The following is a 13,286-nucleotide window of genomic DNA, read 5'->3' on the forward strand; positions in this document are numbered from 1 at the left end:
GGCATGCTATCTTGCCTTGTCTGTATCAGCGATGTTTACAGCGTCACCTACCTAGCAACTAGATGGCCAAACAAATACGTCATTTCCGGCATCACAGCATCTAATCCTGCCTCCCTAGCATGGGAGGTATAGTACAGCGTTACCAAGCAACATAAGAACCGGTGGTGACGCATTACACGTCACTTCCGGTATCGCGGCTCCCTTCACATTCAATGTACATAGCGGCCGGATGTCACGTAGATCTCGTCACTTCCGGTTTACACGATGGGATGCGGGTCGGGTCACGTGCGGCGAATAGAATTCAGGTATGTGTGTTCCATCCGATATTTAAACCAGCTCACACCTGTTCTCGTCAGCTGCACCATTACCTGGATCATCACTCGAGATCATGGCGTGCTCATCACATCTTGCTCTTATCAGTCTCCTGATGACTTCAGGCGAAGAAACGCGTTGAGACAGCTATACCCTTACATCTGACAGAATAAGTATCACTCCATTTATGACATCAGTACATGTCTATAACCTGCCCTGCCTTTCTGGTATATGTGGGGTTTAATATTTGCCGCCGGGCACTGAGGTAATAACCCAGTGGCATATCTCTATCTGACATATTATATGTGTTTGCTGGCATTGCCCCTTAAGGACCCAGGGTTTTTCCGTTTTTGCATTTTTGTTTTTTCCTCCTTACCTTTAAAAAATCCTAACTCTTTCAATTTTGCACATAAAAATCCATATGAGGGCTTATTTTTTGCGCCACCAATTCTACTTTGTAATGACGTCAGTCATTTTACCCAAAAATCTACGTCAAAACGGAAAAAATAATCATTGTGAGACAAAATTGAAAAAAAATAAATAAACCATTTTGTAACTTTTGGGGGCTTCCGTTTCTACACAGTACATTTTTCGGTAAAAATAACACCTTCTCTTTATCCTGTAGGTCCATAAGATTAAAATGATACCCTACTGATGATACCCTAGGTTTGATTTTGTCGTACTTCTGGAAAAAATCCTAACTACATGCAGGAAAATTTATATGTTTAAAATTGTAATTTCCTGGCCCCTATAACTTTTTTATTTTTCCATGTATGGGGCGGTATGAGGGCTAATTTTTCGCGCCGTGATCTGAAGTTTTTAGCGGTACCATTTTTGCATTGATCGGACTTATTGATTTTTATTCATTTTTTCATGATATAAAAAGTGACCAAAAATGCACTGTTTTGGATTTTGGAATTTTTTTGCGCGTATGGTATTGACCGTGTGGTTTAATTGATATATTCTTATAGTTCGGACATTTACGCACGCCGCGATACCACATATGTTTATTTTTATTTACACTATATTTTTTTTTATGGGAAAAGGGGGGCAATTCAAATTATTATTTTATCATATTATTTTATTAGGGGAGGTGTTAAATGATCTTTATTAATTATTTTTTTTTCAATCTTATAGCTCCCATAGGGGGGCTATAACACTGCACACACTGATCTTTTACATTGATCAGTGGTTTCTCATAAGAAACCACTGATCGATGATTCTGCCGCTTGACGGCTCAAGCCTGGATCTCAGGCACTGAGCAGTCATTCGGCGATCGGACAGCATGGAGGCAGGTAAGGACACTCCGGCTGTCTTGTAAGCTTTTTGGGAATGCAGCGATTTCGCTGCGGCAATCCCGAACAGCTGTTCTACTTTCACTTTAGTTCACAAAATTTAGCACCACGTCTAAAGGCTTAATAGTGTGGGGCACCGCGATCAGTGCTGCGCGCTATTAGCCACGGGTCCCAGCCGTTGTTAGAAGCCGGGCCCGACCCACTATGACGCAGGGCCACGGTGTGATAGAACGGGAGCGGACTCAAGACGTGGGTCCTTAAGAGGTTAAGCTACAGGAGATTTAAGTTGTGAAAACATATGTCCCTACTGTTTTGCTAACAGGATATAATCAGATCCCTGTATATAAGTGAAAGGTCATTGTTACTTGTGAGAACTAACTAATATATTGATTTGGTATATAATCAGTTGCCAAGCTGAAACTATACATTAAAGCAGTTTATTTGCACTAAACATTATCTGTTGTATATTATACGTAGTGTGGACCCATTAATTGTGCATATATCTTAAGTATGCATAGAGTCATGCCCACCTAGAGAGTTAGTGCATACAGCTAGCTAATAAGTTAGTTCATGTAGGGACTGTCGGTAAGATCAGGCTAGTTCCAGAGCGGGCAGTCCTTTTAAGGACGTTAACTCCACCTAGGGCAGGAATTTAGATCAGGGATTTTGTTGGGTATATCAGGTTCCCCACCCTGCCCTGCCTGTTGTCCTTCAATCTATCACCCCCAAGCCAAGTGGATAGGGTCAACGATAGTCAGTAGTGATACTTATATTATCAAATTTTGTATCGTAATTTAATACCTTTTTATCTGGGTGGCATTGTTTACACCCTTTTTTCGTTTGTTTTTTTGTCTTTTGAGCACTTTATCTTTGTGTCTAAATATTGATGATAGCCCATTGTGGGAGTTTTTTATTTATTTATTCCAATAAAGGTCAAATTTTAGTCTACACAACAGCTCTGGAGAGTGTGCAGACTATACTATATACCAGGCACGTGAAGTGTGGAGGAGGAATTAAGCTTGTTTCTCTCCATGTAGTATCCTATCCCCTCTATTTTGTATTCAGTCAATGAACATGAAATGGGGAGGGGGTTTGCTATATGAAATAAGGGGATTGGACATGAAATGGGGGGTCACCCATTTGTTTATTATATCGCAATTGCAAATGGAAATCTCAATATTTACCTCCATATTCACAATCGCACATTTTTCCCAAATCGTGAAGTATATAAAAAAAATATTATATAAAAACGTTTATAAACGCAAGTACACAGTGGCTATGCTTATAGCAGCCAATCACATTAAAGAGAAACTGACAGAAGTGTCACCCACACTAACCTGAATATACGGGTAGATAGTATGGGTGGCCCTATTTCTAATACTTCTTACCGTGTAAAAAAATTGGTGCAACTGTTAAGGAGATATTTATCTTGATAACCCCAACCCTTCTGCAGATGACTCTGCCTCTTCCATAATTAGTCATCCCTTCTTCTTCAGAGTGTCTGTAAAAGGCCAGGGTCCCCAACAGAAGGGGGTGGGGTTATCATCGTGTGCACGGTAGAAAGCGCTACTCATACTGCAACACAAATAGAGAAACATAGCCGCACATCCACCATATGTATTTTTATCTACTTGCTACTCAGAATAATTTAAAAAACGAACAGGTTGTTAGTATACAATTTGATCAGGGATTAGAGCAATTTTTTTTTTTTTTTTTTAAACAAACAGTACCACCCCTGTCCTTAGGTTGTGTGTGGTATTATAACTTGGTTACATTCATCCTAATGGAACTGAGTTGCAATATCACTCACAACCTTATAACAGATGTGGTGTTGTTTTTGGAAGAAATTAGCTCTGTGTTTCTATCCCTGAATTACAATATTAGCAACAAGATGGAGTCCACCTAAATGGTTGCACCAATTATAACCAGTAAGAAGTGTTAGAAACAGCGCCACCCACAATATCTTCCTGTATATTTAGGTTAGTGCAGGTGACCATACTGTCATGGTTAATCTGCTATCATTTCCAAGTCCTCAAAATTGTTAACAGTTCCACACAGAGATCAGGGAGAGTGCTCCCCCAGCCCATTCTCTCATTTCTGTGTGACAGCTTTATCCCTTTGCTCCTAGGAATTCTAAAGCTATTGCTTCGAGGAGGATCTGGGAATCTCATCATAAAGAAGCCCTCTCCTGAACACTTGCAGTAGTAGTGCCCCGAATATTTCAGGAAATTTGTATACATGCATGCAACCTGCCTGACCAGAAATGTAGTTATTTTTACTCCCAGTCCTCTATATGGAACTTTCAGCAGTTATTAAAACTTAAACACCAAAAGATTCCCTAGAAAATTAAAACCGCAAACTGGCAGGTTTCTCTGGACAATATTTTAGTTTTGAATATCTTTTTTTTTAGATGACTTGCCTCCAAAGCCAAGAACCTTGCTTTCAGCCAGTACACTCTCACTACATAATTTAGCCACCCATCTGGAAACAGGTCGCGCTGAGAAGCTGCAAATCCCATCATCATTTGATCTTCCAAAAAGTGAGCGCCAGGAAAGTCTGAGCCTAGGTTCTCACCAGGCATACCAGGGGAACATTTGCTTGGAGACACTACAGATACAAGGAAAGAAAACTAAAAATAAAAACTAGACTCTAGATGTGCAATCAATTTAAGAAAGAAAAAGGAACTAAGACAAATAAATAAAAAATACTGCTTGGTGTTCCAACACTACCTGTACCAGTCTTCACCTTAGCCAAAAGCCATTGATCTAGTTGCAGCTCCATGCAAGTCAAACTCATAACCATCATATCCTACAAGAGGAAAACAAAAGGAATGCATTGAAGAAACCAGATCAAGAAATAATACACCTTGGACACCTTTAGATTTTAAATAATAACAGTTTGCAAGCTGTTAGACAGACTGACAATAGTAGTAGAAGATATCATGTGTAACGAGAGATGGAGCACTGGCACTGTACTGTATATGGTCTACTTGGTATCAATAGTCACTTTATTGCAATGAGACGGGTGGTGCAGCAATGTCGCGGGTGTGCTTACATGGAACAGTAGTGCAACTTGAATGAAGAGAGAAAAGAAAGTATCGCACTCGCCCAGAATTTGCCTGCTGTAAAACTTTTTATTCCTTCATAACATCAGGAACAGAGGATCATGTCGGGAAGAAAAGACAAGAGCTCCGCCGAGCTCGTGGTACGACTGTCCCGTTACGCTGGTAACCCGCGAAACAGGCCCGTCGCACCACGAGCTCGGCAGAGCTCTTGTCTTTTCTTCCCAACCTGATCCACTTTTCCTGATGTTATGAAGGAATAAAAAGTTTTACAGCAGGCAAATTCTGGGTGAGTGCGATACTTTTTTCTCTCTCTTCATTCAAGTAGATATCATGTGTTAAGCCTTTGTTTAAAAAAAAAAAAAACTCCAGCAGCAAGCAGAGTTTGGTTTTACCTTACTAGAATGCCCATTACATATAGTGGCAGTAAAAGGAGAATACTACTGTGTCACCAATTAGTAAGAAAAGTAACACAGAACAAATAACAGATCAGATATAAAGTCCCATGGAAGTAAAAACTTACTTGAATGTGTTGGTTCCTACAGTCCCTAAGCAGGGGATTGGGAAGACCACTGCTGTGCTTTCTCCAGCTATTATATATATTGAGCACGACTTCTGCTAGAGCAGGAGGCCACTTCACCAAGAACTTCAGAGCTATCACTTTCAGATACTTCAACATAAGCTCTAAAATTCCCCCATTTTGTAAGTGATCCAAAAGGAATTGGTGCACATCTTGTTTCTCTATAATGACAACATATTAGAAAAACATATGAGAACACAGAAAAAACTAGCAGAGAACAGTTAGGAACATGACTGCTTTTGCAAATATTCTCAATTTAAAGGGAATGTGTTATTAAAAAATGACCTCTTGTTTATGTTTTTAGGTTAAACATATTTTGTAAGACGTTATGGTGTTTTTTTACTGATTTTCCATTCCATATAAATCTTGCAGTTTCCATTATGGCCACTAGGCCTAACTAAAGCTGGGCTGAGACTTCCTGTTCTGTACAGATAATTTCCCAGTAATGCTTTTCTTCTTATCAGAAACAAAAGGTCAGGAAGAGATTAAACCAGTGTATAGATAACACTGAATTCACCAATTACAGCATTCCCCTCCCTGTAGAATGAACCCTGAAAAGGTCACAGAGAATGCCCACAAGTGTTTCCAATTCATGTGAATAGGTCCTGTCTAGTGTTGTCTATAGGCCTTGCTATAAAACATATCACTAAATGCTAGTATATGCTAAAAGCAGCTCTGGTAAAAAGGCAGCCCCCATAATTTACAAAAAAATGTAATAAATTTACATTCAGAAAATAGAAACACGTTTGAAAAAAAAAGTGTTTCGGCATTTGTCTTATCAGGAAAAAAAATTAGGCTATATAACTCAGTGGGGGAGACTTAGAAAAACCTGTGTAGAGGAAGAGTGGTGTAGTTGCCCATAGCAACCAATCAGGTTACTTCTTTCATTTTTCAGAGGCCTTTTTAAAAAATGAAAGAAGCGATCTGATTGGTTGCTATGGGCCATTGCTCAACTTTTCCTCTGCACAGGTTTTGCTAAATCTCCCCCAATGTGTGTATGTTCCAGCATCACTTTCAAACGGCTAAAGATATTTCCATGAAACTTGATGCACGTTACTAATATGTCCACTAAAAATATGGGATAGGTTAATTAACCGTTACCCACCCGCATTTGCGAGGGTTGGGGTTTTTGTTTAAAGTCCCATACACGTCTATGGGAAATATATGTTCCCGCATAACTTCTGTACAGCTATTTCGATAATACCTGGTACACATAATACTTATATGTCAAATAAAAAATATAGGATAGTTAAATTAACCCTAACCTTCTCCCTTACGTGAAGGATGGGATTTTTGTTTCAAGTATCATGCAAGTGTATGGGACTTCCGGTACCTTACTCCACAAGCTACGCTCTGCATCTCCTGGTGATTGCGTCAGCCCGGCTTGTAAGCCACACCCTCCCCACATGCCACGTCCCATCTCACAAAGCCACACCCCTTTTATTTTCTAGCCTTTTGTGCATTGGTCTGGCTGGCACATCATGCCAACTCCCACAAAGCCATGCCCCCTTCTATTTCTGGCTTAAAATATCTTCATCACAACTCAGCTCCATTTGTGGACGAGATAATGAGGACAGTATAGAAGGACTGATAAAACGGGGTGAGGATGTGAGGTGAGGATGCGAGGTGGGGATGCGAGGTGGGGATGCGAGGTCAGGATGTGAGGAAGGGATATGAGGACAAGAGCTTTCTCCTTCATTGCTTTTCCTCAGATATTGATGGTCTATCTTAAGAACAGGATATCAATCAATCAATCTCTCTCCTTCTCTCCTTTAACTTGAATCTATAATGTATATTCCTCATTTATTAGAATATTACATGCATTCATTCTGAGATTCTTGCTCTATTCAATTCCTTTTCATTTCTTTTATCCTGCTCAGTGCCGCAAGATTCCTGGTTTTGGTCCGTCCTGAAGTTCTACTTGTCGTTTTTAATTTCTTGCGGAATGTGGACTCTTTCATTGCAATGTCGATATTAAATGGTCCTGATTTATCAATCTGCCTGAGGGCAAAAAAGGAGATTTTTTTTTTGTACTCACCGTAAAATCTTTTTCTTGTAGCCTTCATTGGGGGACACCTTACAGATGGTTATATGCTCTTGCCACTCGGAGGCGCTGACACTAGGAATAAAAGTAGTCTCCTCCCTGGCATGATATACCCGCCCAATGGAAGTGAGGAAATCGGTTTTGTCACAAAGCAGTAGGAGAAGGCCACAAAGAAATAAGTCTGAAGGAATCACGGAAAAAGAACCAGATATGATCATGCGGACAAAAAAGATAAGGGTGGGTGCGGTGTACCCCAATTAAGGCTACAAGGAAGAGATTTTACGGTTGAATACAAAAAAAAAATCTCCTTTTCTCGGTCGCTCTTCATTGGGGGACACTTTACTGATGGGACATACCAAAACAGTCCCCTAGGGTGGGAATAACAGCCACTAGAGAAAGGGAAACAGTCAGAGACCAACCCCACTCGTCCGTAAGGGGTGCAGACGAGACCCCAGGCCAGAGACAACAGAGGCCCAGAAACTGAGTTCCCGGAATGTCCCCCATACATTGAGATGGATTAGGACACCAAGGGAAGGGAATGTCTTTTGCAAAGACTAAACCTATGGTCCATACAGAGAGACAAGAAAAAGGTCGACTAGGAAGCCAGCTGGGCCAGTACCATCTTGGGAGGAGGAAGGAAATAAACCCCAAGGAACAAAGAACCAGACAGAGGGCTAGCCCGGCTGGGAAACAAAAATGGCAAAGGGCACTACAAGAAAACCCCATTCAGAGTTGACCGATTCAAGAGAACATGTGGGAAAAACACCAGGAAGAGCAGCGTACGCCTGAGCAGAAGACGAGCACAAGAAGTGGAGACCAGAAAACCACTGGAAAAAGAAAGACGGAAATCTGCTCGAGAGAGATCTGGTGCATAAGAGCGATGACCCGTACATCTGGAGACCCAAAACACCTGTCCCAGGGACCTGCCGCGAGCACCCAGAAGGTGAAATCAGCTCCACTGGTGTAATCCGGTTGACCCAAATGCCCCCCATCCCGGGGGTACATGAACAATAACAGCCAAAAAAGAACGGAACACCCTAAAAAAGTGGAATCCCAAAACAACAGACATGGGAACTGGAGGTTCCTGATTCACCTGAAAGATGTACACGGAAGGATAAACGGCCAAGAAGGAGCGGAAGACCCTAAAAAGGAGCATCCCAGAACACCAGAGCGGCCGACATGGGAATTTGGAGATTCCTACGTCTCCTGAAAGACTTACACCTGAAGGGGAAGGAAACCCAATGGCTGCAAAACGCTCTGAGAGACAAACTTCCCGTGTCGAGACAAGAAGAAGAGCGGTACAGAAAGACCGCCCCACAATGGAATCATGGAGAAGTCTCGGCAGGATCGCTACCCATGCCCGAGACCTCAACCATCACTATGGCCCAAAGAACCAGGAGGGCCAACCCAAAAAAGAAGGTACGCCACAGCAGTCTAGGATAGCGTCCAAGCCAAGGAGACAAGAGTTGGACCACAGCAGTCCGAGAAGACCAGAGCCCCTGAAGCAACATTCCGTCAGGACGGGAACGGAGGTAAAAAACAAAAGGGAACCAAGCAGAGACTCCCAGGTACGGGGCACAGGAAGGTCCCTCTAGAAGACTGTGGTGTCAGTGTTGCACAACAGACACTGTCAAGGGAAGGATAAACACACCCTTCCAAGGAGATTGCGCAAAGGGAGGAGGAGGAGAGCAAAGCGAAATAGTCCCCCTAGTGGAGGGGAAAAACAAGGGGTAGTCGAGAGAAAACCCAGATACCGACCACGCCAGCTCGCCACCTAATCCCCGTACCCCCTGTGGAAGGGGGGGGAAACAAGTGCGCCAGGTACTGTCGAAGTGGTGTAATGCCCCCCTACGGCAACGGGACAAAGTACCGGGTGGACGTAGCCCCCCAGGAACCCAACAACAACATATAGAGATATGGAGGGATCAGAATCCTGGACACAGGTGCTGGGCAAGGGAACAAAGACATGGCTACGAATGCGAGTAAGAAGCACACGCACACAAAAACCAACAGCGTTGAGAGGAACACCCCATGGGGTTGAAACCCTGGACCAGATGGGTGCCAACTGAGCCATCCCAGATGTGTCTAAGGCAACAGAGCAGATGCCTGAACCACGTCGCACAGGAAACCAAGAAAATACCTGGAGGCAGAGGGGGGGCTGAACAGACTGTGTCGCCCCAACAGGCCCCCTGCCAGAACAGAGGTGCTCAACCATCGCAGGTCTTTAGAACAAGATCACAGGAAGGCCCGAGGCACACAACACCGAACAGAAGGGAGGGTGGGCTCTACACTTGCAGAGGACCTTAGCATACGTAGGGACACAGACATTGTTACCTCACGATAGTAGTGGGGTACCAAACTGCAGACACGAAGGAAACCGCAGACATCCAAAGGTCCGGCAGAATGGAAGACAGAATCAGCACCCAATGGTGTGTCACAACCATGTCCCTAGCAGACCAACGTGGCACTCTTAGAAATGGGGAACAGAGAGTGCAGCTGTAGCCATGAAAAGCCATGGAACCTGCAGGAGACGCCCACACCCCAGCTCCTAATGGTGCTACACACTAGGACTGATGTCGCAGATGCAAGAGATGAGGGATGCAGTCGCAAGAGCAGCTGGAATGGGGGAGGTGACCTGGTGGATTAGAAAGCCATGCAGACACAGTCTAGCTATCTGGCATATGGACCATGGCCACACCGGGTCCCGCTTTCAGAACCACACACTAAAAGTGGGCTACCAGCCATAAGCCACGAGAGCGGCAGGCATGTGGAGAGGGACCTGGTAAAGTAAGGAACCCCACGAATCAGCATGTGGAGCATTGCAGAGGGCCCATGGAGCAACATGGGGAGACCCACTTGGAACTACGCCTAGGCAGTGGGTTACCTGAACTTCCGCCACGCTGTGGGAAGTGTATGGTAGTTGACCCAACGTAGTGGTAAACTACAAGGACAGCCGTCTGGAGGATTCCTGAGCACACAGAAAAACTCCTGCAAGCTCTCCCACAGACAGTGGGCACAGGAGTGTGGCCAATCTTCTGGGGGAGACCCAGTGGAGTAGAAGACCATGCAGAACAATGACTGGCGGACTGGCAGCAGTCCCTTGTGCCTGCAGGAACCCTCTGACAGAGTCCTCACATCAACATTGAGGTAAGGAAAGCCACAGCTATGCACGTGGCAGCCCAGAGATGGGAGACCGACAGCGGCGGAAACTGTGCAGACAACAGTCTGGCATAATGAGTGCCCCTCCAGGCGCTGGTGAAAAGGGGACAGAGTCAGATAGGCAATAACTGTGCCCCTTGATGCATGTGGAAGGGCAGTGAAGCCTTGAAGCCATGAATAGAATCCCCGTCACCCTGGGAGATCGGGGGAGGCTTAGGAGCCGTGGATTGTATGCCCTTCACCCTGCATAGGGTCCACAGGGCACGCCAGGTCACTCCACCGGACACCGCACACTAGCAGTGAGGTACCAGAACTTCAGCTGCAGATACATCAGCCCTTGGAGGAGTGACAGGCGGCAGAGAAAATCATGCAGAACACTGTCTGGCTTACTGGTATGGGTCCATGTAGACAACGGGTCACTCCAGCGGTCACCTCGCACTAGTAGTGGGGTACTGTAATCCAGCAGCGGACATGGCAGTTGTGAGATGATTGACAAGTGAGACTACTTTCTGGCCTAATGAGAGCAGTTGCAATCCATGGCCACGAAGGGACACTTCCATGGAGACCTCGCACTGGACGTGGGGATCCGGGACAGTAGCTGCGGATGTGGCAGCCTGAGGAAGAGGGAATAATGTATGTACATGTCAAGAACACCTGCAGACATGGCAAACATGTCATGACAATCGGTGGTAGAGGAGAAACAGTCCTGACTGTAACCCCGGTATCTTCCAAGGGATCATGAAATCCCTGGCACGACTCGCCCCAGCGAGTCACATATGTTCTCTGATAGAGTGAGAACCCTGGCAAAAGCAGGTTTGCCAGAGGCATACCTCAACTGACTCAATGTAATGCGTCATATCAGGTCCCATACAGGGTGATGGAGACAAAGGGGGCCTCCGTATACAGTCCCAGAAAAAAGAGCCCAGCAGATATTTTTGGTGCACTGTACCCGAAGATACTGCAATATCGGGTCAATGCATGGGGTGACTGAAACAAACCTCGAAATCGACCCCCGTTCTCAAAAATCCATTTAATATATGGTACCCAGAAAGGGGACGTATCAGATATTAAACTGATAAGAACAGATACTACACTTGATTCTTAGGATTCAGAATGGTAGAACTGCTAGAATTCGTCTCGAAACCCTACAGCGGAGTAAAGTGGGGGGTGGTTTATCTGTCCTGAACCCTTGGTTGTATTTTGTGGCGTCACAGCTGAAAGGGTGGGTGCAATTTGATACTATGGGGCGTGCAGGCGTTCTGAATTCAAAACGTATTGGCAACATGACTATCGTTTACCTGCTTGAAATGGCCGCTCAGACTCGTCCTCCGGACCTTCCTCCCACCCTTCTCCATAGTCGTAAGGTCTGGCTGAAGTTTAAGGAACTTGCAATATCCTGTTTTTGTAACGTACTCTCCTCTATGGCATAATCCTAATCACCCTGAATTGTGTTCCCTGCCAGATGTTGCCCTTTGGGCCTCTCATGGGGTTCTGTATCTTTCCCAGGTGTATGATGGCCGACATTGAAATCATTTGCTCAGCTGCAGGAGGATTTTAATTTACCTCATTCTTTCTTTTACCGTTACCTGCAGTTGAGGCATGCTTTGTATACAAAGTCTCGAGCCTGTGACTTGACTTTCGGCTCCTCTGTGGTGGTGAACGATTTGTTTATCGAGGTATCCACTAAGGGGGTGATATCAGCATTGTATGGGGAATTGCGATCTTCATTTCATGAGGCCTATCCCTTAACAGCTAAAGTTAAATGGGAGGTGGATATGGGTCCCCTATCGGATGGGCAATGGACACAGATTTTAGCTATGACCCCGCGGCTTGCCGTATCGGAGGCTCATCGGGTGTCCCAAATTTTTCTGTTGCATCGAGTATATCATACTCCTGCTTTTTTACATAAGATCGGGGTGCAGCCGGAATCCTGTTGTCCACAATGCTCCTTGCCTGATGCCCATTTGCTACATGTGATGTGGGACTGCGCTCCACTTACTCGGTTCTGGATAGATGTAGGGCGACTGATTAGACAAGTGTATGGCTGCCTGTTTGACTTATCTCCCTTGACATGTATCTTAGGTTACTTGGCCGGGTTGGATGAAGATAATGGACTTTATATAGGTATCAGTAGAATTTTATACGAGGCTCATAAACTGATTGCTCAACACTGGTTGAGGGCTACCCCTCCTATTATCTCTGAGCTCATTACTAAATTGAATCACATCATCAGATTGGAAAAAGGTGTATATCTTAAGCGAAAAGCCATACGTAAATTTGAACTCATTTGGGGTCCCTGGATTGATACTCCTGGTCTGCCATCCACGTACTTACGCAGGACTCCTATGGAGGTGTTGGCGGGGGGTCTGGGAGGGTGCAGATCAAATAGGTGTAGCTTTATTTCACATCACGCCAGAAGCAACAGGTAACAGGTCATAAGTGACGCGTTTCAGCCAGGTGCTGGCCTTAGTCATACACGAAACATTAAAACAGTCTGTGGCTTTGATTTTCTTCCTTTTGTTTCTTAAAATTTTTTGCATGTCTCGCTGTGTGCACCGAACGCGCCCCCCCCCCGCAATGAAAGCGGGGCGCAGCAAGATGCCAGTGGAGGGGCGGAGCTAGGAGGCGCCCATCACCAGATCTGCGGGTAAGCACCCACCGGCTACAGGAATGATATGTGATTCGCGCAAACCTGGAGAGGAGGCACTGCCTGGCCTCCTAGTCCACACACTCTCAGGGGAAGAAGAAGGGTGCAGCCACATGCCGCCATAGCCCCCTGAAAAATGTAAAGTAGGCACAGACTGGTCTCCTGGAGTGCACTGGCTCAGGTAAAGA

The 13,286-nt window shown here is 44.9% G+C and overlaps 1 protein-coding gene and 1 non-coding gene across 9 annotated transcripts in view; both read right to left on the minus strand.

Annotated features, from left to right (window-relative positions):
- Window positions 1-13,286, minus strand: part of CABIN1 (calcineurin binding protein 1) — a 203,796-nt gene that overhangs the window by 145,754 nt on the left and 44,756 nt on the right. For all 8 annotated transcript variants that reach the window (XM_056531139.1, XM_056531153.1, XM_056531173.1 and 5 more), the window contains exons 12-14: window positions 5,192-5,409; window positions 4,337-4,415; window positions 4,027-4,214 (exon numbers count right to left, since the gene is read on the minus strand). In XM_056531139.1, the coding sequence (XP_056387114.1) occupies window positions 4,027-4,214; window positions 4,337-4,415; window positions 5,192-5,409 (485 nt within the window). The remainder of the gene's footprint in view (window positions 1-4,026; window positions 4,215-4,336; window positions 4,416-5,191; window positions 5,410-13,286) is intronic.
- Window positions 11,385-11,571, minus strand: LOC130337437 (U2 spliceosomal RNA). The gene has a single exon (XR_008878319.1). It is a non-coding gene; the product is annotated as a U2 spliceosomal RNA (small nuclear RNA).

The sequence above is a fragment of the Hyla sarda genome, chromosome 1 (assembly GCF_029499605.1).
Source record: "Hyla sarda isolate aHylSar1 chromosome 1, aHylSar1.hap1, whole genome shotgun sequence".
In the NCBI taxonomy this organism is placed as follows: domain Eukaryota; kingdom Metazoa; phylum Chordata; class Amphibia; order Anura; family Hylidae; genus Hyla; species Hyla sarda.